The sequence below is a fragment of the Eimeria necatrix genome, genomic scaffold (genome assembly GCF_000499385.1).
Source record: "Eimeria necatrix Houghton genomic scaffold, Enh_scaff107, whole genome shotgun sequence".
Taxonomy (NCBI): Eukaryota; Apicomplexa; class Conoidasida; order Eucoccidiorida; family Eimeriidae; genus Eimeria; species Eimeria necatrix.
In genome coordinates, this window is record NW_013654840.1 from 46,804 (window position 1) to 69,454 (window position 22,651).

The 22,651-nt window shown below is 50.8% G+C and overlaps 4 protein-coding genes across 4 annotated transcripts; 2 read left to right on the plus strand and 2 right to left on the minus strand.

Annotated features, from left to right (window-relative positions):
- Positions 1-268: 268 nt before the first annotated feature.
- ENH_00002570 (oxidoreductase, putative) lies at positions 269-2,411 on the plus strand (the record flags this gene model as incomplete). The annotated part of the gene is made up of 6 exons (XM_013583961.1): positions 269-763; positions 959-1,375; positions 1,527-1,608; positions 1,758-1,826; positions 2,062-2,113; positions 2,324-2,411. 6 exons carry the CDS (start codon positions 269-271, stop codon positions 2,409-2,411), a joined length of 1,203 nt encoding a protein of 400 aa, XP_013439415.1.
- A 1,656-nt stretch (positions 2,412-4,067) lies between these two features.
- ENH_00002580 (hypothetical protein, conserved) lies at positions 4,068-8,162 on the plus strand (the record flags this gene model as incomplete). The annotated part of the gene is made up of 1 exon (XM_013583962.1): positions 4,068-8,162. One exon carries the CDS (start codon positions 4,068-4,070, stop codon positions 8,160-8,162), a length of 4,095 nt encoding a protein of 1,364 aa, XP_013439416.1.
- Positions 8,163-8,738: 576 nt separating this feature from the next.
- Positions 8,739-16,087, minus strand: ENH_00002590 (Trichohyalin, putative; the record flags this gene model as incomplete). Its single annotated transcript, XM_013583963.1, has 15 exons — positions 8,739-8,815; positions 9,057-9,333; positions 9,499-9,628; positions 9,751-9,844; positions 9,981-10,227; positions 10,413-10,487; positions 10,683-10,779; positions 11,048-11,212; positions 11,399-11,477; positions 11,623-12,212; positions 12,428-12,591; positions 12,804-12,953; positions 13,125-13,530; positions 13,660-13,949; positions 14,138-16,087. The coding sequence occupies 15 exons, from the start codon at positions 16,085-16,087 to the stop codon at positions 8,739-8,741; spliced, it is 4,791 nt and encodes a 1,596-aa protein (XP_013439417.1).
- Positions 16,088-17,583: 1,496 nt separating this feature from the next.
- ENH_00002600 (hypothetical protein, conserved) lies at positions 17,584-20,478 on the minus strand (the record flags this gene model as incomplete). Its single annotated transcript, XM_013583964.1, has 8 exons — positions 17,584-17,945; positions 18,062-18,167; positions 18,251-18,331; positions 18,597-18,710; positions 19,413-19,457; positions 19,673-19,819; positions 20,004-20,041; positions 20,436-20,478. 8 exons carry the CDS (start codon positions 20,476-20,478, stop codon positions 17,584-17,586), a joined length of 936 nt encoding a protein of 311 aa, XP_013439418.1.
- Positions 20,479-22,651: the final 2,173 nt, after the last annotated feature.

Consider the following 22,651-nt stretch of genomic DNA (forward strand, 5'->3'; position numbering starts at 1 on the left):
TCGTCGCAAGCAGGCAGCCAAGTACCTGTCCCACCAGTGTATATTGCTGTCGGAAAGGAAACATAATTCTATAGGACTAGTGCAAAATAACAACCAGCTACTGCATTTAGCAGCTTCCATGTATTTTCTTTTTCCAGAAGTGTCTTTAATCTAGCATTTTGGATCTTCTTCGGCCCCAGAACCACACTGAGAAGGTTCTGCAGCGAGAAAACCTTTGCTGCGGATTTTTCTCGTGAGCCTCCGCATGGCCACTCGTTAGTGAATCAAAATGGCGGGCACATCATCCTGTTCAGTGCCATGGTGGGCAAGAATTGAGGGGGTGGTGTGCATGACCTTTGCACTCCTGCTGTTTCCTGCTCTCGCCTATATCGTCGGCGTATTCGGCATCATAATCGTGTACTGTGTTACTTTGGGCTGCATCGCACTCCTCTACGCCGCTCAAGTATTTCTTAATCGCTCTGCGAATACCTCAAATCCACATGAGGGCCGGACCTCGGCTCCTTACTCCATCAAGGGGCGTCACGTATTAATCACGGGTGGATCGAAGGGAATTGGACATGCTATCGCCATTGAGGCGGTACAAAAGCAAGCAAAAATTATCACATTGGTGGCTCGAGATGCTGAGACACTCCGGGAAGCACAAACCAAGTGCTTGGAGGAAGCGGACAAACTGGGAACAGCAGTCGTTGTCCAGACAGTTCCAGCGGACTTAGTGAATAGCACGGCAGCCATTGAATGCTTGGATATCGCGGCTTCTATGAAGGTGAATGGGCACCAGACACTGTGTTGGAGTCGCACGTTATTCCAGCTTTAAGATAGTACTCAAACTACGGAGACAACCAAAAGCCAGCTGCAGTTTACATGCGTGCAAACAGCCTCTGACTGGCTCGCTCCGCTTATCCTTATTTGTTGCTTACTATGCTGTGCCGCATTTCAATACCTTGTTGCTACTGCACAGGGCAACCTAAAGACATCCGCGGCCTGCAGCAGCTTAAAGGAAACCCAGGAGGATGCGCCGATTGAGGTATTTTTCTGCAACGCAGCTGACGTGGATCCTCGGCCTTTCTGTGCTATGGGAACGAGCAACATCAGTAGATGTGTTGCAATGAATATGTGCACCCCATTCTTGCAAGTTAAGCATTTACTGCCATCCATGATTCAACGCCGTTTTGGGGCTATCTGTTTCACGAATAGCTTGACGACCTTCGTGCCGATTTACGGATTTTCAACATACAGTGCAACAAAAGCAGCTTTGAAGGCCTTCGCCGAGGTGATTAATCAGGAAGTTGCCGGTATGGGCATTCTCGTTGCAAATGCGTTTTTGCCGAGTGTGAACACTCCGGGATATCAACGGGAGAAGCAGGTTCGGCATAGGGTAAGCAATATCAAAGCCCGTCCTTGTTTCACCTGTGGAGCTATTCAGAAGTGGCGAATGCAGCCTTGCCTCACCTGCCGCTTGTGTATACATAGACGATTGCATATGCCTTCAAACGTATGAATGGTCCAGCAAATGTTGTTGTGGCCAGCTTACTGAGATCCTCGAGGAGACGTCTAAAATCAAGCAGCCTGAAGAGGTTGCGGAGCGGCTTGTCGCCCATTTAGAAGCAGGTAGGAGATTTCTTAAGGATGACCAAAGCCCTTCCTTATTCGTGTCCGCCCTCGTGCGTACTTGATTTCCGGGCATCAGAGCCTCCTTTAGCTTTCGACGCCAAATGCTTCTTTGTACTTTGCACCTGCCTCTTTCTCATTTTAAACAGGTCATCGCATTATCACTGTGGACTTTGAGGGTTGGGTCTGCGCGCGCCTAAACGCTGGTTTTTCAAGAGGTTCGTGAAAACTAAGAAACGAAGCTAGCGTGTGCAGCGTGAAAGAGGGTGCTAAGGGAAACGGAGTGCAAGGGATATGGGGAGAAACTTTTTCGCTCATCAGGGGCCTTCATGTGTGCCGGTTTGGATGCCACTGCTTGCGTTCTGCTAGGGCTGGGGAGTTTCAGCCAAATGTTTAGAAAATAAGGCAAAACCAAAGATTAATAGCGCTGCCCTTGTTTTCTTGCGTATTCAGCGGAGTCCCTAGCCAGTTTATTTTACGAATTCCTTCTCAGCGGCATTTTCCGGTGAGCGTCTGTCAGCTTCGCATATCATGTGCATTCGTTTTTTTTTTGCAAAATAAAAAACTGTTGTGCCTGATTTGCACTCATGAATTCCTGCGAGCCATTTTTGCATTTATCTTCTTTAGCGGAGCTGCCTCTTCGGGTGCTGGTGCTTGAGCTTGCTTCTGTCCACACGCTTTCAAATGTGTTTGTATGGTATTTGCTTGTTTGCAGCATTGTTAGTCTAGCATTGTTTCTCCAGTTCTTCTCTATTATCACCCGGGAGCAGCCTGCTACTTTGCGAAGAAGCAAAATTGCATGAGGGCCCCATTTGATTATATGTGTTATTTATTGCGTGACGGAGTTGACTACAATCCTATGCACTACTTCGGTGGCCGGGTAACAAAGACGAGTCATGTTCACCACTCCGGTATATGCTTGCCGGCTCAAAGTTTATATGCTGTTGCATTGCTTTGGGCTGAGCCCAGAGGCTCCCCATCTCACGTCTAAAATGCGTAGGAGCGGGCGTCGCGCTGGGGTGCTCCATTGATCTGACTTCATTGCAAAAATAGTGCAAAGAGTCCACTTGTTTGTGAAAGAACTTTTATATTCGAAGCGAACTGGCTAGCGGTCGGTTCACGCTGCCCTGACGCACGCCAACTGGTTAATGATTGGCGCACGCCCAGCTGGCGCAGTGTAAGCTGAACAGTTCAAAACGGCATAAACGATGACGGTCGTGCCATGAGGCCACCAATGTTCGCAGCTGATGCACAGCTGGATTAGACGTGATTCTCAGCGTATTAGGATTAGATTTGACAGGGTTGTCAAGATACAGGGGACAGATCCCCGAGTCTGGCTGCGAGGACCAGTGGATTGTTCTAGAGACTCGAGCATGTAGCGGTGTTGAATTTTTCGCCAGTTGTTACGGTCCTGAAAGTGAGATTCGTGGAGTGATAGACAGGGCGGTAGAGACGGTGGCAGTTCTCGCAGTGGAGGTGCGTACGAAACAACATAGCTGGCTAGTCGAGGTTTGCTTATACTTTGTAGAACTTGCCTTTAGTAAAGTTACTACAGTGTGTGTACTTCGCATGGCTCAGTTCTGAATTTTGCATATTTCAGTCGTAAACGGGTGTTGAAATACCTGGAAGTAGAGCTGCGAACCAGTGGTTGTTCAGAGTCTAGGCAGCCTTTCGGTTAACCACGTGACGGCACGCTGCCCATATAAACTTTGAAGCCACTCAATGCAGAATTTTACTTGCACATGCATGAACATTCTACATTTGTCTCTAGACAACGAGAAGAGAAGAACAGGCAGAGGCTTACTGGGAAGACCCTATGAGCTTTTACGTCAGGGGTCGCGGGCCGCTGTCGGCTGCGACGCAGGCGGCCCCCGTAGAATCTCGCCTCGGGTTTTCTCCTCCCCGTTGTGTGTCGTTTTGCAATTTGCTTTGCTACATAATGGAATTTTAGTATGGCTAAGAAAGGCTTATGTGGGCACTGCGGGATTTCTTGCCCTTGCCGGCGACAGACTGGAACGCAGCTGACGGTGAACTGCCTCGACTTGGCCATCGATGCTGTTCCTCCGAAACGCCCCGGACCCTCTGAAAACTTGTCATATCGAATAAGAACTGTTTGGTTTGAGTGCAGTATCAAGCGGACTGGCCGAGTGACTGGCCAGACAGGCTAGTGGAGCAAAGCTCAGAAGAGACAACGGAGTGGTGGACTCACCTAGTGGCGAACGCGTTGAGGGCCCTTCGTCTTTTACCTTTTCCTCTAACTCTCTTCAAATGACGGATGCTTTGAAGGCTGCCTGTTGAGCAGCCTTATTGTTCCGCCGAACCGAACGAAAAGCCCTTGGTGCTGGAGTTCACCGTCTGTCCTGTCGATACGCAGTGATATTCGGCCAGTAGTGCATCCCTTCAATACTATCCATGCTAGAATGAACCAAACTATGCAGTGTTGGCCACCGCAGGCCGTAATGATGGCCCCAGGCTGTGTTCCCGAAGCAAATTGTACCTTTTCTATAGATATTGAGCCCACATCCGTTGACGGCCACGAAGCAGAAGATTCGGCAGCTTCGTCTCTGTCTGAGGGCAGAATAAGAGGACAGTATCTCACGCAACGGCGGCATGAGGAAGTCATTGGCTCCGGCAGTAACGCAGAGGGTGATGCAGGGTTACTTTGTCCGCACTACAACCAGCATCACAAGGGAAAACACTATAAACAGTATTTGCAGCAGAAGTCGGCAGAGGCTCAGGCAATCAAGGAAACTACACGCCCACCGCTGTGGAGAGTTCCTATTGTCAGGCAACCCCTCCCGGTTAGCGTAGAAGAATTCAACCCAGCAGAACCTAAGTATGCAAAGTTTGTCAAGGCCCTATGGTCTCACGCTAAAGCTACAGTGGAAGATAAAAGCAGAGCTCAAGATTTCTCTGAGTCTCCAATGGGGAGGGACCCGCTGCCTGAGCGGTGCACAGAGCTGGATGAAACGGGGTGGAGACGGAAGGAACCCATACAGCATTCCTGGCAGGACCGGCCGGGAAGCGTAGGCAGGCCATCGAGCCCTACAGTCCTTCGACAGGGGCCTTCGTGGCTTGTGGATGCTGAAGGGTACGAGGGACCCTATGGATCAAAGGGGGACCTCAGGTCGAAGGGAATGAGTTATGAAAGTAGGTTTCAGCTGCCAACCCTTTCTTCACTGATGAAGGCAAAACATGCGGTGTTTGTCAAGGCGAAAGATCCCAGGGCAGGCAGATGTGTCTCGGAAAGGAAGAGGACTACTCGCCGGCGACAACGACGAACAGGGCGTTGTCTATCTTCCCCACCTAGTCTTCAAACAGCCACTGTCTCATTTGAAATGGTGCCGTCGGAGCAGCCACAGCAGCCACCACCTGCTGCTGTAGCGCCAACCGTCCACTTTCCATCTCCTCTTCCGCCGTCTCCAAAGGGAAGCCCCCATGAAGAAAGTTCCCCCAAAAGTGACTCGTGTAGCAGCCCTAGAACTTCACTGGCGCCATCGTCTGACGACGACAAGGGCAGAAGCAGCAGCCAAGAAACCACGCCGAGTAAGCAAGCTAGCCAAAGACCTACGGAGGGCGGGTGGACTTTACAGATCACAGGGAAAGGAAAGTGCCGCTATCCCGAAAACTACGTACGCTGGAAGAGGGACAAAAGGCGCATGAAGGACCGACTAAAGAGGCTCAAGGCTGGACAGATATTTACAAGCGAGAGACCAGAAGGCACCTGCACAGCCTGCCAAAGTCCCAGCCTCTGGTGGGATCCACAGCCTCTAGCTGAACACCTTCACAGCGTCCGCAGCTTCGGCTCAGCACCCGAAGATGACACCTCATCAGGCAGTGACCTTTCGCCTTCTTCTCGAAGTAGCAGCAGCACTACTAGCACGGACGGAGACAGCAGTCCGAGAAGCTGTAATTCATTCCATGACAAGGGAGATGACCCTGTTATGCTAGAGTCTCCTCAAAACGTAACGTACTTCTCGTCTGCCCCCCCTACAGTGACCAATACAGTCGTCGTACCACCCACCCATGCATACCCTTTAGGTGGAACTGGGGCACTTCTTCCTCTCAGGCAATTTGTACATTGCCCTTTGAGGCTCCCGTGCACTCCAGTTATTGTGGGATCTTCCAGACCGCTGCAGAGGCATCCAAGGTCACAAAAGCCCCTCTGTCTTGCAGGCGCATATCGGAATCTCCCAGGGGTGTGCTGCTCCCCTGAAACTCCCCCAAAAGACACTGATGCTTGCGTGGCAGGGCCCCTGCTGGCATCATCGCCGCCGCATTCACTGCCGTTTACACTTCCGCAGCATCATATTTTGTTGACTCCTGAAGTGCAACAGGGGCAGATTCTGCTTCCTCAGCATATGCAGCAAATGCAACAGGAGACGTGTATGGTGCAAGCGCCACAGAGGTATGTGACTATGCAGATGCCAGGAACGGGGATCTCACCTCAGATTGTCACTGTATGTTCACCTCAGCAAGGCCCATTGGAGCCGCATCAGCAGCCGCAGCGCCTTCAGTATGAGGTGCAGCAGGAAATGCAGCCGCAAAAGGAGCAGAAAACGCATGAACAGCGGAAGAAAAAGTCAGTTTTAAAGGAACTTAATAGCGCAAATATAGGTCCGCAGCCTCGCTCAGAGTGGAGTCGAAATGGAGCTTCTAATCGCTTCAAACAGCAAGCCGCAAGTGGCAAAACTCACATGAGGCGTGGGAGTGCTCCACCAAGTGCAAGTCGTCAGACAGCAAGAAGCAGTACGGTCGGGCATCACCAACTGCCAGCCCATCCTACGCCTACGATGCCTGGTCCACCCCTTACGAGCCATGGGGGCTGTCACCTTATCCAGCATGGCCAACTGCAAGGATTAGTCTCACAACCTCCGATTGTGGCGCCGCAGCCTCTTGGTGGTCCTCAGCTGCTATCGGCAACTCCTGGAGCTTTTTACAGTGGACCTCAGGTTGTTTCACGAAATGCCTGCACACTTTATGGAGCATCGCAAATGGCTCCAGGAATAGGCCAACGCTTTCAAGGAGGTTCTACGCCGCTTCACAATTCTCAGGTTTTGCCCTTAGCGCCCACCCAAGTGATGTTGAGACCACCTCAGCAAGGACTTGGCGGAACTACTTGGGCTTTCCCGGGCACTGCGAATCCCTTGCAAACAACGGAGAGGCTAGCATCTCACTCGAATTTGCTCGGATACAACGCCCAACATGCTGTTACCTGCACCCCTCCAAGGCAACCCATTTTTGTGGGGGCGTTTCCTTCTGTCGCTCAGCAGCAAGCGCCAACTGTGGTGAAACAGTCATTACTACAGCCGCTTTTAATCCAGAAAGCACATCAGGGCATTCCTATACCGCAACAGCAGTATCACGGATTTTCTATGCCGCAACAGCAGCAGCTGCTCACATTCCCTCAGCAGCCTGTCGTGGTGCAGCAAAAGCAACAGCCGATTGTGATCCAGCAGCAGCAACAAGGTCTCACTTTTCAGCAACAGCAGCCTCTAGTTATGCAGCGGCAGCAGCCTGTTGTGATACAGCAGCAGCATTCTTCGCAGCCAACTGTCTGTCATTTGGTGAAGCAGCAGCCAAGCCCCCCAATCGTGATTCCGCAGCAGCAGAGAACCGCGATTATAGCTCCGCAACCCTCCACTGTAGTAGTACAGCGGCCTCCAACTATCGTACTGCAACAGCAGAAGCCTACTGAGCAGAAGCCTACTGAGTCAAAGCCCAAAGAGAAGCCAAAGGTCCCATGGCTGTGGAACTGCAGCATCAATTGCGGAGCCAGGTGCGGAAGCAACAGCCCCTCAAGTAGCCGGGGTGAACAGCGGGAACAGCAGGCGCAGCAGCCGCGAAAAGAGCCTGAACAACCAGCCGAGCGAGTGCAGCCGAAAGAGAAACCGTTACGGCCTTCCGCTACAGGATATGAGACGAAGGCGCATTGGGAGCATCCATGTGATACTGCAGCAGCTCCTTCAACTGCTGGTGCTGAACGAGCAACCAATGCAGTGGCACACGGAAAGCGACCCTCCCCGCAACGCTCCGCTAGCGAAGCTACTCAAAGAACAGTGCGGGATTCCCGACAGACACAAAAGTATCTCCGTCCTCCACAACAGGGAGACTTCCTGCCCGCGTCACCCAGGAAATACCAGCAACCAGTTCCTCTCACGCAGACTATGCCCCCCTTAGTCACCTCTACGCACGCAGCCGATCTAGGAAGCCAGCAGGTCTGGATGTCACCTGCACCAGTAGTGTGCATGCAGAACCAGCAGCTTCAACAGCAAGCACAGAAGCAGGCACTAGGTGTACTGAACCAGGAGCAGAGCGAGTCACAGTGCTCTGAGCGTGATGCGTGGGAAAGCCCTGACCGGATGGAGCCTACCTTCAAGTATTTGCCATTCACATTCAGGTCGCCAAAGCGAAACATTATCTGTGGGACAGGAAAGGCAGAACACTCTAGAGAAGTGCCTGCTTCTGCTACAGTGACGCAACAGCAGCAACGCTCTAGCTGCTGTGGCACACCTGGAGCGCAGCTATCGGCAAGCCTTACATGCAGCATGTAGGATCTATGTTTCGACTCAAGCAGCCGCCCTATTCTGTGAGTATTGAACTGCAGGTTTTGTTTGGGGCCGACGCATCTGCGTTAGCAGGCTTTAAGAGTGAAAAAGTTTCCCAGCATGTGAAGGCCTCAACGAAATCCTGCGGTATCTGTCATACTAGCGGATATTGTCCCATCAGTAATCTAGTGCACTAACTTTGGCGCAACTCAGTTTCTACTGGTGAGTCGGTGTGCGTGGCCGTTCAGGCTGTCCAGTCGACGGGAAACACGCTCACGAAAAGTCAAGCAATAAATTGCAGTGCATTTAACCATTTGTCTATACCCGTTGGCCCGTTCGGGTGCCAGCTCGTTTTGAAGTTTCAATATATAACATTCCTAGTGACACACGCTTGAATTTTGTCTATATGCCGCTGTGCTCGCCGCAAATCTGTTAATAGAAAGCAAGCCGGCGTAGAGAAAACTGTAGCAGACTGCGCTCGCCGGTGCTGACTGGGGATGAGGATGGCATTGCACCAAGAAAATAACCAGACCTTAACGGAATGGATAAATTGAATATGAGAACGAGGGGGAAAAACGTCAATCAGAATGGGCGCTCAGTCACTCTGCCTCTACACATCGCGCAAGAACCCCAGGACTGGCCTTCTACCAGAAGGTCACCTGAAGGCATGAAAAACAGCATGCTGGTGGGCAATAATGTTAAGCGAAGCCTCAGAAAACTACAGATAAGCACGGGCCTTGAGCACACAGCGGCTTACGAGGACAGACCGACATGCCGCAGATACAAACAGCAATTCGTAAGACCGACAAAACCAGAAGTGAGAACAGAGGCACTTAGGGATAGACCGCCGCAGAGACTGAGCATATGTTCAAAACAGTTTTGGCCTCCACAACTTCGTACTGAGGGGGTTCCACACTCCGCATCGTCCGCAGAGTATTTTGTGCTTCAGAAGATCCTCCAGCTCTTTCTGCTTCTCTTTGCTCTTCTCATGTGTCTCGGCTACGTGGAGAGACAAAAGCCGCAACTGTTGGGAGTAGTTTTCCTCTGCCAGGCGAGCGCTTGCTGCAGTTTCTGTTGCAGCAGCAACAGCAGCAGCTGCTGCAGCCGCTCCTGCTTCCTTCGAGCGGCGAAGCTCACGGTGCAGGGCAGCACGCTGGTCCTCAAGCGCATGAACAGCCTGTAGCCGCACAAGCAGCAGAGGAACGCGACAGCACCATCACTCGTTATGTCCTGCCGCAGCCGTCTTCTTCTAGCATTGCATGCTGTGCAGCAAAAATGCAAAATGCCACATCTTGTTCCTTTTTATTATATTCTGCAGCTGTAGACTGCTGCTTTAAGTCACCTTGAAGGCGCTGCTGAGTTGCATCCTGAGTACAGCGAGAGCTGCTGCTTCCGCGTGCAGTTTCTGCTGTAACACCAGCAGCTCCTCCGCATACACGCTTCTTTTCTCTTCAGCAGAGGCGTCAAAAGCCCTGTAGTCACATAGTGAAGGCACAAATATATACAATCGCCGTAGGTGAATCACCGCCGCAGTCGCACTTGGTGAAACCGCCGACTGAGCAGCCGGGGCAAACGTCAAAAGGGGAAAACATACATGCTGGCCAAATCTGCTTCCTTAGCTATGAAAGCTGCTGCATCTGCTGTGGTTGGGCCAGCCAGCAACGCCAGCCCCTTGACAGCAGGATCACCTGAAATGAACAGAACGTATGCGGCACAAGCGGCGTGTGCGGCAGTAGCAGGAGAGGCCTTTGGAATATAGGTAAAAAGCATGAATATAAGCCCTAGCAAATTACGGATTTAGCAAATCCTCTCTCTCCCACGAACCTTGACTACTAGATCCCTTAGAAACAACAGCTGCAGAAGACTCTGCAGCGGCAGGAACGTCGGCAAGCACAGGCAACCCTCCTACGCCACCTTCAAGGTGCGCGGAGCAGCGGCTGCTACCGCTCCTTGTAGGAGATGTTTCAGTGGTAAAGCTTGTAGCGGCGCTACAGGTGCCTCCCCTTAGCCTCGCAACTTCAGCCTGGAGCAGCGCGACTGCCACTTTTGCTTCTCGCAGCTGAGAAGCGGCCTGACAAGTAAAGTTCACAGTGGGAAACCAGAAGGAAGCTCAGCAGCACTAGGAAAGAAACATAAACTGCAGCAGCAACAGCAGCGCCAGCGCAAGGCGTAATGCCTTTGGACAAGAAAAGCAACTGGACTGCTAGAACTGCCAACAGAAAGAACAGAGCGTCCTTTGGGATAGGACAAACTGACTTTGTTTGCTTCGGCGACGCGCTCCTCTAGTAGACGTACATCAGCCGCAGCGGCAGCGACTTGGGCTTCTGCCGCCTGTCAAAAGGGTAGACAGGGCGACCGACTTGAAATGCAAGGGATAACAAGTGGGCGGCAAACACTCAACGAAATCACCCAGCAAGGGCAACCTCAGACAGATTCAAGGATGTGGAAAAAGGTAACAAGCCGTGCTACTTCACATACATGTAAAACAAATGGGAATAAAGGTGACTGAAAACAAGTACTACTGACCTGGCGCTTGCTAAAGACTTGTCTCGCATCTCGTGTCGAAATTTTCTGGCCAGAGTTCAGGAGGATGGCGCGAATGTTGGAGAGGCATTGCATGCCTCTAAAATACAGCAGTGGGTGACAAGCAGGAAAAAGAATAAATAACATAGCCAATATAGAGAACCAGGCCCAACGAGACGGGGAAACACGGGTGAGGATAGGCACAGCACAGGAACCTTAAGTCTCTAACTCAATTCAGAGCGTCGAAACGCGAAAACTGAAACACCTTTCGAAAAATGTGGAAGAAACATCCCACAGATCTGCAAGCTGGAAGTGAAAGGCATCAAAGGCGAGTGGCAGAAACCAGCTAATAAGTGGCTTTGACTCACACTGTAGCGACGTCATGCAGAGGCTCTGCGCGAAGAGCCGCGTAAGAAGGGCTTTGCTGCAGCAGCAATAGCAACTTAGAGTGATGCAGCAGACGGGAAGTTCCCCCGTCTGCGTTGCTCACTGCACGTAGCGCCTGCAGCAGCGACAGCATGCAAGGTCCTGTGCTGCAGCATCAGAAGAGACAAAGAGAAAACACAAGAACTTTACCGACGGGAATTTTAACAAACCAGTGGCAGCAATAACGTCTAAGGGTAAATGAACGCTACCTGCACGATGATGCGCTAACGCAGCAAAGAACGTATCAGGTACTATTCCCCCCCTTAGAAGCAGTCACAACAGAGCCGCATTACCCGGACAGCAGCAGCAGTTGCCCATCAACTAGGTCTGCGGGACGACGCATGCGGCCAGAGAGACAGACAGCCATATTCCCTGATCATGGAAAAACACGTAAAAGGACGAAATAAGACCGCTGCGTCTTCTGACCCGTGAGTGGCCTTCGCTGTACACACAATGCGCCGATGCAGGTGCCGCTGCAGCACCTCAAGCTTAAGTAGCCGGCCCGCAGATAGCTTACGGAAGGTCTGCAAAACTGTCTTCAACTGATCAAAAAAAAGCTGTAGCAGTCGCTCTTTCTTTGCTTCTGCCGCTCCACGCCATCGTGATAAGGTAATTCCAGCTGACGCTGCTCCCCTGTTACTCCTCAACTGATGCAGCCATTTGCTGCATTCAGACTGATGTGGTACATCCTCCTCCGTCTGCTCCGGTTGAAAAGTTGAAGGCAAACCACCACGCCACGGAAATAGCGTTGATAGATCCAACTGCTGCCCCTTCTTTCCCTGGTGCTGCACATGAACTGATTTAGAGGGCGACAAGGGAAGAGGCGGCATCCTTAACTCTTGCTGCAACTGACTCTGCAAATCCCCATTCTGGTTTTGTTGCTGCTGGCACTTCTCAGCAGCAAGGAGCTTTTTTTCGTCGTGCTCTAGCTTTGAGTTAGTGAGAACGGCAGTCAAGGTCAGAAAATGCTTCTCCGAGAGAGCATCGGTGTGTGCTGCAATGTCATCATCACCGCTGTTGCTGGGTTGCTCTCCCATATATTCAAATGCAGCAGCGGCGACAGCACTAAGCGCTGCAGCATCTCTCTGTAGGTCTTCCAGACAAGCCCTGTGCAGTTACAATGCAACACCTTTTCGTGAGTGCGTGCTAAATGTGTAGCTGCGGCATTGGCTTCAAAGAAAATCAATAAGGCAAGCGAAAGTGAAAGCAAAATGCGCATCTACGAGCAGGAAACGGAGAGACAGCACCAACAGCAGCAGTGGCTCCATGACGTGGAACGCGAGCTCTGAAACGCTACTGCAGCACCCATATGTGTTTCTTACATGAACGGGTCCACGTTACTACCGCGGTGTTCATCATGCTTTGCATCTAGCTGCTGCCGCTGGTGCTGCTGGGGGCCATTGAGGGCGTCGTGCTGCAAAGAGACTGCCAGGAGAGTCAAGGAGATAAAACACGAAAAAGCAACGCTGAACCTTCTTGTTTCTTCCTGCACGCAACGGAGTGGCATGGCGAATATACTTTGGTAGCACACATACGCACAATCGCAGCAGCAGTGCTCGCCTGCGGCAGGCCGATACCGCAGAAACGTTGAATTTGAGAGTGTTGACTCTTTGCACACGCACTCGAACACCTCGAAGCCCCACGTCACAACAGCAGAATTAGCACACATAGAAGCTACGGGAATGCTGGTGCGCTAACCTGTATCTTGCCTGAACAAATATCCAGGTTGCTGTTGGTCCGCCGGGCCAGAGGTTCAGCACTAGCGACAGCAACAGCAGCAGCCGCGTGTTCAAGCAAAGAACAGATAGCCGTAATGGATGCCACTGAATCGAAGGCAGCTCGGCGTGCCTGAGGACAGCGGACAAACAAAAATCCTGCAAATCCAACAGCAGTGACTCCAGCAATTGAAAGTAGTGCGCGGTCCTAAGCGACACCACAGCGACTCCCTTCCGCAACTGCAAAGATGAAAATGGCAGATTCAGCAGCATAATGCAGTGACTTCTTCCGTCCACAACCAACCTGCCGAGTTGCAGTTCGGACGCGCCAGGAAAGGCCAAGAGAGTGGGGCAGGCGGTTGGCGGGTGTATCTGCATCAGACAAAGCGCCTTCTTCATCTGACGGTGGGAGCCCCTCTCCGCCTTGATCTGTTGCTCCTGCCGACACCTCCAGACCTGCTGCCCAGCACAACAGCAGGCGCCGCAAATCTCCTAGTGCGGCGACAATGAGCCGTAGCAGTTCCTCCTGTGCTGCAGCAGCGGCAGCAGCAGCAGCGGCATACCCCCCTGAGGGAAGGTCGAGGCAGTGCAGCAGTGGAATCCGTGAGTAGTCGCAGCCAAGGAGGGTGCTGTAATATGCAACAGCCTGCTGCTGCTCTTGTTGTTGCTGCTGCTCCCGAAGCAGCAGTTGCTCTCGATCTTCCATTGCCCTGCACAGAAAACATTGACATTCTTAATACGCCGAGGTCCTATTGATTCTTTTTACTATGGGAGAACCTGTTATGCTCCTTCTGCGATTATTGCCACTTCTTCTGCTAAAGCCGCTATCGTAAACTCACTGTCTCAGCAATAGTTGCTGCTGGGTGTGAGCGTTCTCGAGCTGCTGCTGGAGCTGCCTCATCTTTTCCTCTTGCTGCTGCTGCAGTCTCTCATACTCTCTTTGCTGCTCTGCGTGGTCAGCGGCTTGCTGTTGTTGCTGCTGTTGCGCTGCCTCCTGCTGTTGCTGCAAAAGCCGTATCGTGGCTTCGAGCTGCTGTTGCTGTTGCTGCTGCTGCTGCCTCTCCTCAAAAGCTTCCAAATGCAGTCGCTCATTCTCTTCTATCTTGAGCTGAAGCTCTTCTCCCAGTACCTAAGTTTCACACGAAAGGGACCCAAGCTCCAGAAGCAGAACAACAGTGGCTGTACCAACGGAGCGGTGGAAGCATTTAATCTCCGTTGGCACGCATACTAGCGTCTACTGTTCAAAATCTGAAGTGTGAGCTTGCACTAACGTTAACAGCTACTTAACAGTGTAGTTCCGAAGGCAATGAGACGAACCTCGACTTGCTGCTGCAGAGCCTTCAGCTCGGCATCTTTGGCTGCTGCACTGCCACCCCCAAGCAATGACAGTCCCCAACTACTTCCCGGGCCGCCTGCTGATGAAGGGTTCGCTGCTCCCGTCTTTAGTAATAGCAGGTGTTGTTGCTGCAGTTGCTGCTGCTGCTGCTGCAGTTGCTGCTGCTGTCTTTTCAATTCACGCTGCGCGGTATCTAGGTCATCCAGCAACTGGCGCTGTCGAAACTCCCCCAAAGCAACCTGCTGCTGCAGTTGGCTCACGAGCCCTAGCGGCTCTTCCTGTTGCTGTTGCTGCTGTTGAGGCTGTTGCTGCCCTTGCTGCTGCTGTTGCTGCTGCTGACGCAGGGCCTCCTTTAGCAACGCATTCTGTTTCTTTACCTGACGGTACTTCTGGCTCAGCTTCTCAACCGCCTCCCAATCACACATTGTCCCAGTCTGAGGCGCTGCCGATGTTTCTGCCTCTTGTGCTGGCCTTTCAGCATCAGCTGCCGTTGCTGTTGCCGATGCATTTGCCTGTTCTGCTTGCGGCGACGGCAGCCGACCACTGGCTTCTGTTTCTAGATGTGCACGGTCTCGGCATTCCCCGGATATCCCGACAGGTGTGGCTGTCGGAGCTGGTGCGGCTTCACGTGCCTGATCAGTTGTCACTGCCAAATCGGCTGTACTCGCCTCTGCTTTATTTCCTGTCATATCCCTTGAAGGAAGCACCTCAGGAGCTGAGTCTTTGGATCCTCCGGTAAAGCCCGTGATTTCTTGTGACGCATATGCTGCCTCAGTTGCTGGGCCACTCGGCTGCAAACATTCAGTTGCACATTTCTTAGAAGATTCACGATCTTGCACAGACGCCAAATTCAAAGCGGTTGGAGGCGAAGTTGTAGAGGCGCCACTAGTGAAAACTGGGGAATTCTTCGAAGCAAGAAAAGCGGCTGGTACTGCAGCAGCCGTTGCAGCAGCCGGCGCTCCGACCACTGGAGCTTCTAGTGCATCTGAAGACAAACTTTGATGTCCCGATGCAGGAGAAGGAACTCCTGAAACAGCCGAACGAGGCTTCGAAAACCCAGAGCTTGATGAACCCGTGGAATAGGGATGGACGTATTCACTGTCAGACGTTCCTCCGATTCCTCCGCGCTCCGTTGTTGCTGCTGCTGATGCTGGTCTTGGCCCCAGCGACCCTGACACTGCGATTCCCGAGGCATCTGCTGTGGTTTCCTTTAATGTTTCGGATGGATCCGATCTGCTAGCCACATACTGTTCCTGATAGGCCCGTGGATGAGGGTCTGCTGCTGTTGCAGACACAGCAGCAGTAGCAAAGGAAGCAGCTCTAGCAAGACTACCCGAAGGAGCAGCACCGAGAGCAATAAGCGCGTCACCACAATCGCGAGGAGTAGCATCTCTGGGGTCAGGAGCAGCGCCCAAATGCGCCTGCCCATCCAGCGGCACATGGGGGCTTTGTTGTAAGATGCCTGAAGTGCTGGTGTTGCTGCTGATGTTGGGCTCCAGCAACTCGGCAAAGGACCCCGAGACACTTGACTGGTGTGAAACGTTTGAGGCCCAAAAGCCTTGCGCTCCCGACGTCACGCTGTTTTGCTGCTGCTGCTGTTGCTGCTGACATTGCTGCTGCATGGGATGCGTGACTTGCGGTGCCGAAGTCCAATCCCCGAAGGCATCATCGGCCTCTCGCGCAGCAGCAGCAGCCGCTATATCTGTTGGCTCATTCGAAGCTGGCCCGAACGTTTTGCCAGGCGAGAAAGCGCAAACGAAACCTGTGGAGGAACTGATCGCTGTTTCCTCCCCCCCAGGCACACATGGTGTTTCGCCCCCAACGCTTTGCTGGTTCTGCTGTCCCTGTCCATGAATTCCCTTCTGAGCTCCCATAAAAGGACTTTGTGATGTTATGAAGGCATCAGCGAGCTCATCTAACGGAGAAGACATGCTGCTCTTCGCCTCTGCTCCCCTATGAGCCGCTTGCTGGAAAGCCTCGCCAGTGTTGCTCACGGAGTCACTGCCGCCACTGCAGCGGCTTCTGATATGTCATTTGGAAGTCAAGTGAAATGGATAGAGTGAAATGATACTAGAACGAGGGAACAGCAGCAGCCGGCAACGCGAGGCCCACTGTTTCCGTAGTCAATGCAGTGTCGTGAAGACTCAGTCCCCAGTCGCTAGAAAAAAGCTGCTTCTGTCTTGTGGAAGACTCATGCTTTTCCAGCAGTGGTTCTTAAACCAAGGAATTCAAATGGGCTGCCGCTGCTAAGTCAAAGCGGCCCCGTACAAGTCGGCAGCGGCCCACGGTTGTGTGGGGTTTGCGGGGGTTAATCGGGCCAAATAATATTCAAAAAGCATTTATTTCATGTCTTAGGGCCCAAATTTTGCAAGCAAGTATCGACAGTCGTGTTATTTGGGTCTCCCGTTCAGTAGAAGGCCGGATTAGCAAAAGCAGCCTCGCGCTGCAGGCGCCTAGGAACCACTGCAGTGCTGCAACAGCCTTTTCTTGTGCATTAAGCTGGCCAATTATAATTTATTCAAACTCTTTGCAGTTTATGTGAAGGATCTTTGCAGTTTGATTCCTCTCAAGGAGAAAATGGTCCATTAACGAGACAAATGGACAAGACGAAGGCTTGCTGCATCGGTCCGAACACATGGAACGCAGCATCGGCAAAGTTCATCTTTTTCACTTTTGCATCTTTTGCATTTGTTTCTCTGCAAAACTGGCCTTCAGCTTTGCAAATTCCCCCCACACTTCTCCCTGACTTCCTCTCCCCGAAGTCTCAACAGAAACTTTCTTTATCTACTAATTTGCTGCTTTCTCATGAGCTCTGGCGCTTCACTAAGTTGCTGCAATCTCGAGGCAGCTTCACTGCAACTCTCCAGCACACCAAAAATGTCTCTGGCGAAACAATTAACCCAAAGAAGGCCTTTTTCTGCTGCGGCCAAACTACACTAGGAGTTCTCTATGCCGCAGAACACTAAAATCCGATGAAGTACGAAAGCCTGGGCTAGCTTCTGCAAAGGCCTACATATATATATATATATATATTACATAATATATACATTATATATAATGTGCGCTATGTAGTATATAATATACAATATATACATTATATATATATGTAAAATATATATATATATTGTATATATGTATAGGTTATATCTGGCTGGGATTAGCGCTCTTAAGCTTCGTCTATGGCATAAAATGATTGCAGCAGCTAATGAGTTTCAAACTCCACACTGCAACAAAGTGTTGAAGTCACAATATGCAAAAAAGAAAAACGGAGGGAAAGCAGCAGAATAAAAGCAAGATGGTCAACAACGCCGGGATCTTGAGCAATCAACAACTCCGAAAGAGCCCAACAATTGTGTTGTGAAGAGGCCAGGCGCTGCGGAGAGCAGCGGGCCAAAAGGGCAAATTCAGAAGTTTCAACTGGAGTCCATCAAGTTGAAGGACTTGAATTCATTTGCCGCTGCCGCCTCTGTTCACGCAGCTTCATGAGGTCTTGCAGCTGCAAATTCACATCCTTGTATGCAGAAGGCTGAGATTCGCAACTCTGGGAGCCAAGAGGTTCCCCCGCTGTTCTCCCCTTGCCGCCATCAGCAGCAGCAGCTGCTGCAGCACTTGCTGCTGCAGCTGCTGCCTTTGAAGAGGAGCTGCCGGGGGCATCCGCAGATGCTACGCAAGCAGCAGAAGCAGCAGAGGGCTTTTTCGATGAAGAGACCTCAGCAGGTCCTTCTGACGGCTTCGGGTCTGGATTTCGACTTCTTTCCGCCATCTGCTGGCGTTCAACAAATTCAAAAACTGAAAAAAAGAAAAAAACAAAAAATTGATCCGCAAAATCGTCCGGCAATACATCGAATGCCGCACTGGAGCAAATGTGCCACGGGCGGTGCGCGGGAAAGCTGAGGTGTACGTACACTCGGACTGCACGGCGATCGCGTCGCTGAGCACCCGGGGGCTCCATATCTTTAAACAGCGGCCAGTGAGGGGGTCAATTGCACACACATGTGGCAAAGAAGTGACCTGAAACAAAAAAATAAATGCAAATAATGCAAAAATACAAAAAAAATCGCAAGTGGAAAGCGGATCGGCAGGGGAGTACCCACGCGGTAGACGTCAAGGAAAATTTGACCTTCCTCGCACTTGTCAGTTCTTTGCCAAAAGATGAAAAAGTCTTTTATCAAGTCCTAAAGCGCAAAGCAAAGGCACTGGAGGCACAAACAAAAGCCTTTGGCGTTTCAGTAAGCCCTCAGTCTACAACAGAGTTGGCCTAGCCAATAAGAAATGCTATACAACTTTTGGGGGCCCCCCAGGGGGGCCCCCGGGGGCCCCCCGGGCCTCTGCCCCACACTAGGCCCGGCCTAACTGCTTCGAAACTATTCAAGTGAGTTCATGTGGAATTAAGAAAAATAAATTAAGTGCCACGGACCGAAGAACTCCTAAAGGACTAACCTGAACTACTTCTGCCTTCCAGATGTCTCTGTTGAGTCGCAGAGACTCAAAGGCGTCCACTTGCTGAATGCTAACCAGCAGCCACTTCTTCTGGGCCCTGGCCAGCTCTCTAGCCTGCGGCAATTCGGAAATTCCCGCAAAGTTTTGCAAATTTTCAACAAGTTTTCCAAAACTCCGATAATCCACGAGTGGAAAGCAGCCAAACTTGAATGTGCGCATTGCAAGAAAACTCTTCAGCATTTCCTTTTCAATAAATGGACACTCGTCCTCCGCTGTCTACAGGGTCTGCAGTGGCAGCAGCCACCAAGAGAAAACTCGAATTAATTCGAAAAAAATATAAACTTGCATGCAGCAAAGTCTATAAACTTGCATGCAGCAAAGTCCACTCTTCAAAAAATATAAACTTGCATGCAGCAAAGTCTATAAACTTGCATGCAGCAAAGTCCACTCTTCAAAAAATACAAACTTGCATGCAGCAAAGTCTATAAACTTGCATGCAGCAAAGTCCACTCTTCAACTTGATGCACTCCCGCAGCTTACTCGGGAAAAAGGCTCCGGGCAAGACAGTCCACCCGGCAATTCAAAAAGTTCGCGAAACGCCACAGTGCCGGCCGACGACTCCACCGCAAGTGTAGTTACATTTCGTGGAGGGTCTGTTAAAAAAAAAAAAGAATATGCCGCGAATTCGAATTAAAAGTGAAAAAAAGGGAAATTTGAAGATATATTTGCGCAAAATTGCAAACTGAACGCTTCGTCTTCCACCGAAACACTCCGCCCTTCATGCATTCCGGTGTCTAGACAGCTGAGTGGTCTTACAGCCGCTGGAGCCTCCGCCCAGGCCTCCTTGGTGAAATGAAGGGCCTGAGAAGAATTAATGGAAGAAAAACAAACAAAAACGCAAAAAATGCATATTTTGAAAGTCTTTTGCAATTGAATGCCAGAATCAAGCCTCCAGTTTTGCTGAGCAGTACAGACAGTGCAGGGGGTCAGTCAACTCGCATTTGCTCCTCAATTAAGTCTTAATTAAGTAAAGAATTCACAATTTGCTGCTGCAGCACTTATGCAAAGAATAAAACGAGAAACTCACTCAAAAGAGTTTGTGAATATTCTGGATCTGGGGCTCTCAACTCTTCCACAGGCTCCCCTGGAGTGCTGCCTCTGTCGTTCCCCGCCGTGCTGTCCACATAGAGGGAAGCTGCTACATTAATGTCGCCTCCAGCTCGCTGCAGTTGAAGCAAATGGACAAAAAGAAGACACAAAAGCCGCGCATTTCTCTCCACATTCCATGGCCAAGTGGGTGGAAGTGGGGGCCCTCAGGACTCCTTGAGAACAAGGGGAGAAAAGCAATTATTTGGTGTTTAATTTGGCCCTTTTAGACACTTTTCAAAGTAATTTGCTGCTGCTCACCTCTAAGAAACGCCGCGCAGTGTCGGCGTCGGGGATCCCTAATGGCACCAGCGAGACGCAAGGCAGCGCAGTGTACATACAGCACATAAAAGGGGCTTCGAAAGCAGCATTCAGTGCAAAGCCATCACATATAAAAATCTGTGTCCAATTAAGTGGGTGAAAGGGAAAAGGCCCGCTTCTGGGGACAGCAGCAGCTGCCAGCAGCCCCAGCAGCAGCTACTCATCCTTAGCTTGCACGCTGGGACTCCAGCAGCAGCAAAAGTGGCGCTGCAGAAGCAGCACTGGGTTTCAAAGTTGGTTCTATTTGCTGGCAGTTTGGGGGCTCTTTCGCGGACTAGAAGCTGTCTTTGGCTGCACAGAAAGCGGCTTCCTGCAGTTCAACTCTTTTCATAAAAGACAATTACAAAAGCCAACAAGAAAGCAAAGATTTACCAGCGAAGCCCATCAAGACGGGAATCGCCTCCGAGGGGTCCATCCTTCCTGCCCTCTCCTTCGCAGATGCTCCCAGAGGGTGGTGGCCGCGTGGCTGACGGCTCTTTGAGGAACTTCAGCTCTTAGAAGAAAATATTTCAACAAAAAGATTCAATAAAATACAAAATAGCCTCCATTAGTGGAAACTTCAACCCCAGCGCTGCGGTGTATCCTCACCTCCGCGTGGGGCCCCCAGCCAGTACCCTGTCGTTCAACTTCCGAGATCTGCAAACTAACCGCTGCCCCTATTGTCCTATTGCTTCCATTCCTTGCAATTCTAAACAAAATAATTGATAAAATGTAATTCAATTAAGCCATTTCCGTCATTTCACGTTGACTTCTCGAGCAGCAAACTGTTGAACACCCTCAGCTTTCCTTTGAGCTTTCAGGAAACAACAAAATCCGGAGTCAGTCGATACTTCTGCAGAGTGCAGCTGCTTATTTAGGGAAAGGTCAGACACTCAACAGAGTCAGCTGCTTCAGTCTGTCAGTGTGTCGCGGGCAAGCTGCATTCAATAGTCAGCTGCAGAGTCTGCGTAGTTTCCATGTCCATGTGTGTTATATGTGTTTATTGCTGCACTTACTTGCATTAAAAAGTATTTTTAAAAGACTTTTATAACATTTAAGAGACTTTTACAGCATTTAAAAGACTTTTGGGGGGACTTTTCAGGCCGCAAACACTGTGGAGGTCACTAACAGCCAATGGTTCCACGAGTGGCATGAACCTCCTGAGAGCATTGGCCAACTGGAAACTGAGGGGAGTAAACTGGGGCACCATAGCCTAGACTGTCTACAGAGCAGCACAATAATAAAGGAAACCACTGGACCTTTTCCCAGATTTCAAAGTTCTCCACAGGCTTTGCAATGGAGGCAGGGACCTAGCTAGGAAGCCATTGGACTGCGACGTTCAGCAGCAGCGTAGCTACAGAAAGAGGAAGCAGCTGCCTTTCTGGTAATGAATTCGCGCTGCAGTAGTGGGGGCTCCAGCTTTCCTGTTAAGAGCCTACCCCTGGTGACCAGTAAGGAACAGAACTACGCTGATAGTGGCAGCAAGTGGAAAGACTTGCGCTGCACCATGGTAGGCTATTCATAAGCTAATAGTGAAGCAGTTTGAGGCCTAGGTCACTAAAGCTACATTTACTGCCACTGCTTAGTTTGAATGAAGCCTTTGGGCACTTTGTTAGCAACGGAAACAATGGGGCTCCAGTGCACTTTCAGCTTTTGTTCAACAAATCCTCAAAATTCTTTGAAATCGTCCATTGTGTGCATGGGGAATGTGCATGCTTGAACATGGACCAATGGTCATGGGCCCGCTTACTTAGAGGCTCGGAAGACAGGCTCATTGCGTGTCTTCAGAATTCATCTTCAGCCTGGAGCTCTCCCAAAAGGCACTTTAGCCATTCGGGAAACCAGCGCCCTCACATTTCCCGAGGAAAACTTGTGTATTTAAAGTGCATAATTTATATTTTGCTTACTTAAACAAACTGCAATTCTACTGAAGGAAACTGGCTCGCGTATGAAGTCGGGAAGCGGTCCCAAATGCCTTGCGCATATCCGGCTAGCAGTGGAGAGCTGCAGCCTTTAGGAGTCAAACTGGAAAACCTTCAGCTAGTCTGGTGTATATCCTACAGTGTTATAGACCCTTTGCATTATATTCATCATATATGATTGACATAGGGGAAAGCATTTGTTGTATTTCAACGGAAAGCGAGCCAGGAGCCACAGGCCGGGAACAAACCGTCTGCAGAAGGCTTCTCCGGTAAAGTCTATTCCACGCCGTTTGCCGGGTTCCGCGCCATGAAGAGGCGCAGATACCAGAGTTCTGCACGAGGGAATACTGGAAAGAGGGGCTAGAGAGTTGAAGACCTTCTGATAGAGGGGATCGGGTGCGTAGAGTGAAAAGCAGACGGCAAGTTTCTGTAAAATTGGCTGCTTCCAATCAGTATAATAAATAGCCCCATTCCTGGGGGCAAACGGCTGTAGTTCAGCACTCAAGCCCAATAGGATCGGAGCACCGATTGACTAGTAAGGAGCCATGCTGCGTGCGCTGGTGGGCATGATATGCGGGTAAGGGAAGCACATTTGTGCAATTGAGTACAACAGGTAAAAGCACAAAGCTCTGGCTGAGAATTTTTGAGGGCCGGTCTAGGGTGTTGCTGCATTCCCTAATCCCAATG